The 6064-nt window shown below is 32.7% G+C and overlaps 1 protein-coding gene across 1 annotated transcript in view; it reads right to left on the reverse strand.

Annotated features, from left to right (window-relative positions):
- Positions 1-117: 117 nt before the first annotated feature.
- Positions 118-6064, reverse strand: part of LOAG_11841 (hypothetical protein) — a gene marked incomplete at both ends in the record, with an annotated part of 6499 nt that continues 552 nt past the window's right edge. The window contains 11 exons of the mRNA XM_020448430.1: positions 118-209; positions 591-750; positions 1124-1213; positions 2303-2443; positions 2557-2694; positions 3108-3259; positions 3498-3675; positions 3864-4037; positions 4351-4478; positions 5134-5317; positions 5580-5677. Coding sequence (XP_020301426.1) covers positions 118-209; positions 591-750; positions 1124-1213; positions 2303-2443; positions 2557-2694; positions 3108-3259; positions 3498-3675; positions 3864-4037; positions 4351-4478; positions 5134-5317; positions 5580-5677 — 1535 coding nt within the window. The remainder of the gene's footprint in view (positions 210-590; positions 751-1123; positions 1214-2302; positions 2444-2556; positions 2695-3107; positions 3260-3497; positions 3676-3863; positions 4038-4350; positions 4479-5133; positions 5318-5579; positions 5678-6064) is intronic.

The following is a 6064-nucleotide window of genomic DNA, read 5'->3' on the forward strand; positions in this document are numbered from 1 at the left end:
CTCTAATTCGCGATTAAACGGGATTCCGAAGGTTTCGGCACTAAGCAGGTTGTTTTCCTTTTGGGTGATACTTATATTCGAACAACAGAAATTAAATTTGCCAGAAATATGCTTGATTCATTCAGTTGTAGCAGCTTTCATGAATGTCGTTAAAGCTGATGATTCTGTTAGCTCACTATCTACCAGTGTATCTGTTTCCTCACGCAGCGCTATAACACCAGCAGTTACCAAATTATAAATATTTAAATTTCGACGGAATTGTCGTTTTATCTCATGCTCATTTATTTTCGGAAAAAACATGATCTTGCTATTTTCTTATTAGTTTTTTTACATGTTTATACACCCAAACCAACAAAGGGAATTCGATTATCCCATTCACTGCGGGGTATTCGCAAGTTAGGGTACTTCTACTGGCGAAAGAGAAAAGTTCATGGTGCCATTTTTCAAAATAATTATTAATCATTCTGTGTGAAGCTATCGACAAATAGCTTTTATGTATTTTCACTGCAAATTTTACGATATACATAGCACAGTGACGATAATTACTACAAATAATACTAACAATCAGTAATAAAATAGTAACAACATACCGACAGTGGTGCCATACTGTTTATGAGATGGTGCATACATGGCCAGTAGTAGGAGCACATAAATATTCCACATGCCAAAAGTACCCGTAAAAAAGGCGCTTGATGAATGGACTAACAAACTTTCAGATGGATTATCACTGTGGATTTGTCCTTCTCCATACTGAAAACACGATTAAAAAACTAACGAAATCATGGGATATTTGGTAATCATTGAATGAAATCTTTATCATACAGTATCACCAATAATTAAATTCTTATTAATCTAATATCCATTTGTTTATGCGCTGGATTTATGCAGAAGTTGGAAAGAATGCTTCCTTTTTCACTAAGGAAGGAGTCATTGATTTTCGGAACTAAGAAGTTAATTATTGATCTTTTTTTAGTCACAACTGACTGTCTCTAGAAAGAAAAGGGAAGTGAAAAATTTTTAGGAAGCATTCTTTTAGATAAGCATACTGTTTACATCTCTTCAGTAGTGACTGCTGTAATGATAGTACAGTACATACCGCAATGAAGCAATAGTATTCGCTTACCTGTTTCATAATGTAAGTAATGACTGTTGATGCAGCGCATACTAACGTGAAGAACATCAAAAATTTAAAACGATAGATGATTGCTTCAACCTGAATTTATGGAATTCTTTTAATGCATTCAACTAGCGAACAATCTTTACCAATAGATCTGAGAATTCACCTCATAAATGGGAGCCAAAATAGTGCACATAAAATAAGCCAAGATACATTTTGTTTTGAATAAAACAAATTAAAGTACGGATGGTTTCAGTCATGTAATTACAAAATCCGACATTTAACTTTTTCGTTTTTATGACCAGAACCCATTATCATATGCATCTATACACTTTTATTTATTCTAATTTTTATAAGCCCATCTTCCACATATGCGAGTAAATGATAGAGTATTGCCACAGTAGTTTTACCTTCCCTTTGAATCCCATAGAAACTTTTGAATATTACTTGCAATTAGAGAACTAAGTTGTAATATTGCTTAATTTAAAAAATTAACATTGGTAAATTTATTAAAATGGTTCCTGCAGTGGCAATATAGCCACCCGAAACAAGTGACTTTTGACCCTACGATTCCTAATGAACATTCAGACGCCTAACAACCTGTACAGCTTCATCATTGCTAGCTCGTGCCTAGTCAATAGCGAATATTACCTATCATAGTCCGATCGAAAAACGGTGGATCTTCAAAAATTGTCAAAACATTTCTGTTTGAGAAATTTGAGTGACTGAGATTTTTCGGGCTTTGGATTGTAAACCAGAGCATCAGATTCACAAATATTGATTTAACGTCACTGGTATAATCAAAAAGTCCTAATTTTTGGCCAAACACAATTCCAATTCAAATTCGTTGTTAAATATTGGTTATGCATCTTTATAATAAAAATAAACTTATATGGAATAATTTAACCTTTTTTTAGTGGCCAGATCTATAGCATTTGGTAAGGTTGGATTGGTGACTTTTCGGATTTCGAAAAGCAAATTCAGAAGGAAGAAAATATCTCAAGTTTTAATTTATAGATACTTTGCGGATGATAAGCACCATTCATTGTCACTTCAAAGCTTCTCTATCGGGTGCAGTTTGGCTTATGTGTGTAATAAGGCAAAAGCTTGAGAAGTTGTCGGATTTCGAAAGATAAAATGTTACCTTTGTTTGTTGAAAATTTGACAGGGAAAGCGACAACTAACTTTCAATCGTCGAATTTCGCTGCTGCGATAAAGTTGAGCAGATCGTTTCCTTTTGATGGTTATCCATACACGATATATTTTGTAAGCGAGGAAACCAAAATAGAACAGTACGCAGAGGGATGCTATATAAATTGACGCATACTGAAATACGCGAATACTTGTAATAAGTGATATCCATTGTCGAATTAATTTGAATAGCAAAGTCTCGTTAAGTAGTCTATGTATTTGCAAATTTATCACTTTAGAGAGCTTACCGCTATACGTGAACCCAACTCAGAAGACCATATGCTGAAAAACGGATTCAGCAACTGCATACCACGTTCGGCCACGTCATAAATCAGTAAACACGCTGAGCCAATCAAAACGGATGTCAAATTTTGCCAGTACGAGCTCTGATGTTTACAATTTAAATTTAGATTAAAATTGGAAAATTTCCGTTCACCAATCATTGTCCTGTCAAGCTTACTCTGACCTTTCGTCAATCTAATTAATTCAAAAAAGATTAAAATAGGTTTTTCATAATAAAAAAGGCGAGCTAAAAATTAACTGTGCTTGATTCCACTAATAGACGTAATAAGACACTTTGAAAAAATGGTAAAATGATAACATTTATAAATAAATAAACTTTTAGCGTCCCTCGACCTTATTTACACGACAAAAGATTGTAAAACGTTGAATTTAAAAAATAATAATAATTAAATTTGTAATGCAGTAAAATCACGATCATCACAATCATTAAATGATGACATTCATTCGCTTGTAAATAAAATCAAGAACATTTGCTAAGTTTAAAAATTGGACCCACCAAATTATTTCTAGACGTATCGTCGATTAAATGTTCACCGGTAAAGATAAGCCAAAAGCTAAACAGTATGGCGTAGAACAGGCCCTGTCTAATATCACCAATAAGAAGCATAAATGGCGCTCGAAACCATAAAGATATCCATTCCAGTGGAACTGAAAATCTCAAAATTTCACATTCCAAATTTCGGTTAGGAAAGAAAGGCCGTGAAAGCTGTGTTGCTGTAGTGATAGAAGTGTAGCAGTCTTGATATATATCCGATAACGACATCTGGATACAACATATGAATGGATTCTGGTAGTTTCAAGTAAGCGGAGGACTGATAACAAGTAGTCTTCATGAATCTTGTGATATTCTGGCCTTTCTAGAATGTTTTTATAATAGAATACATACAATCGAGGATTGCCAAGCTGATCCCTAAGGCCATAATAGCTTTTTCCAGCAAATAAGAATTTCGATTTAGCGCCACAACACGTTTCCAGTACCAAATGACGGCAATTGTAACTAGCGGAGAAACCATCGTTTTCATAAATAGCCAAATAGCTGTGAATCCACCATTTTGATGAATGGCCTTTAAAAAAAAAACAACAATATTCCTACTGTCACCTCGTTATGACGCAATAAACAAATGAATAAGTAAATGAATCAATAAATAAGTTACCAAGTATTTAAAACTCTTTAAAGATTAAAGGTCGATGTGCAAGTTTTCGAAGCATTCCGATAATAAAAAGAGTGATTGAAGCATTAAGTTTTACTTACGATCACTCGCAAATCATTGATCCTTCCAATGGCACAATTCGGTCCCTTTGGCATCGTTCGGCAAAGAGATTGATTAACTGGTAAACGGATATTGATCAGATAGAATGGATACGGATTGGAGCCAAGTTCGAATAAATCCAAAGATGCACAATTGTAAAGGTGACCTTCAAGTTTCTGAAATCCATATCAGCTATGAGCAGCTAACCAGATAGCTAGTAGATAATTAGTCAGTATTATAGTAAGCAAATATGTCGATGAATAAATAAACTGCCAAATCAATAAGCAGAAATATATTAATCTTGACGTTGAACTATACCAAAATTCAAATAATCGGCATCAGTATTAATCTGGTCTTATATAAAGTGATCAGTTGTTACAATAACTTGCTGCAGTTTCTACTGTATTCTATAGCAACTTCCTCGAATTTCTGTATATGGCAAAAAGTATTGGCAGTAGTATATAAGCAAACTGAACGATCAAATTTTACGGTATCAGGTATACTGCATTCGAGCATTCTGGTTGTATTCGTGGCGATAAGCTCATGCCATTGATCTGGTGGATCGGTGCGTGTTTTATAGCCAAGTCTAACTTCAAGTTGCAATACTGCACTTGTGGCTAAAAATACAGGCAGTTGACACTATAAGTTTTTACAGATAATCGACCAAATTAGATTTGGGCCATATCGATTGTGTATAAATCGCAGATGATGATAAATTGACCAGATGGAAAGAAATGACAAGCAATAAATGGAGAAGAAAAGTAGAGTCCAACTTTCAGGAAAGAACATGAAAGCAAAAAGTTGTACTAAGACAATTTATTAAGTCCATCCTATCTCTTACACCAAGCCTCGCTTCTATTATATACAAAGAAAAAGTAAAATAAAAAATAAAAATAAATAACCGATGTACTCTAGCTATCGAGACGAAATATTGAAATTTCAGAAAATTTAAACTAGATTCCTGTATTTTTGCTTATACAGGTAATAAAATATATTCAGAAAAGAAATTAAAAGATATCGAGGAAAAGAGCTAGCGTTAAATTGACCATCTAGTTCAAGTTAATTAATCATCAATCAGAATTAACCAGTCCTCTGTTACTAATGACAATGGTGGATTTAACCATGGCAAGCAAAAGGCAAAGCGATTACTGCGGATATAAGATTATAAGATCAAGAAAAAATTGGATTAAATTTGAAAAATGAAACAATGTGAAAGTGAGAGGTACAATTTTTAAATTAAAAAACGAAGAAAGAATGATATCAAATTGTTACCAAGTGTAAATTTTGGATCATATTCAATATCCACTTCAAGTAAACCAAGCAAAAATTGAAACCAAGCCGAATATTCCAAACTAATTCCATCACGTTGATGTGGCATTTGTGCTACAAATACAATATCACGCATATCGTGATATTGTGGAATGTAATAGTCCAAATCATGGATCGGATCGCAATTCTAAACTTGAAAAGTTGAAAGAAAAAAAAAGAAGAACAAAAAGATATAAAACCAATATGAATTCGTCTCTTTTTTTTTCAAACATTTTCGAGCTATAATATTTTTTTTTTTTTTTTAATAACAGGGGAAGAAGGTGGAGAATTTCTCGGTTTGATGCATGAAATTATTGGAATTCAATTTTAAACTTCGCTGAAATTCTTCCTCATCTTTTTACTCTTAAGCGAATAAAGGAAATCTTCGTGAAATTCATATGCAAATTAACCGGTGGTCTTAGATGAAACCATCTATCGGGATTCCTTCCTCCTTCAATATCCTTACATTTTACCATGATGAATTCCATTGAACTAGATGGTTGTGGAGCTGGAATATTTTGTGATTAAGATGTGATAATTCTAGCAATTATCATCATTTCTTTTTATCATGATTATAATTATCATCATTTCCTTTATCATGATTATAATTATCATTTCTTTTTATCATGATTATAATTATCATCATTTCCTTTATCATGATTATGATTTCTTCAATTATTAGATCATAAATGGATAAGATGCATTTCATCAGTAATTATATTCATATCAATGATTTTAATACTCCGAAAGGTAGGAACATTACAAATACTTATTGTATTACTAAAACTATTACAAATACTTATTGCATTACTAAAACTATTACAAATACTTATTGTGTTACTAAAACTATTACAAATACTTATTGTATTACTAAAACTATTACTAAATACTTATT

This window comes from Loa loa, assembly GCF_000183805.2.
Source record: "Loa loa unplaced genomic scaffold supercont3.51, whole genome shotgun sequence".
Classification (NCBI taxonomy): Eukaryota; Metazoa; Nematoda; class Chromadorea; order Rhabditida; family Onchocercidae; genus Loa; species Loa loa.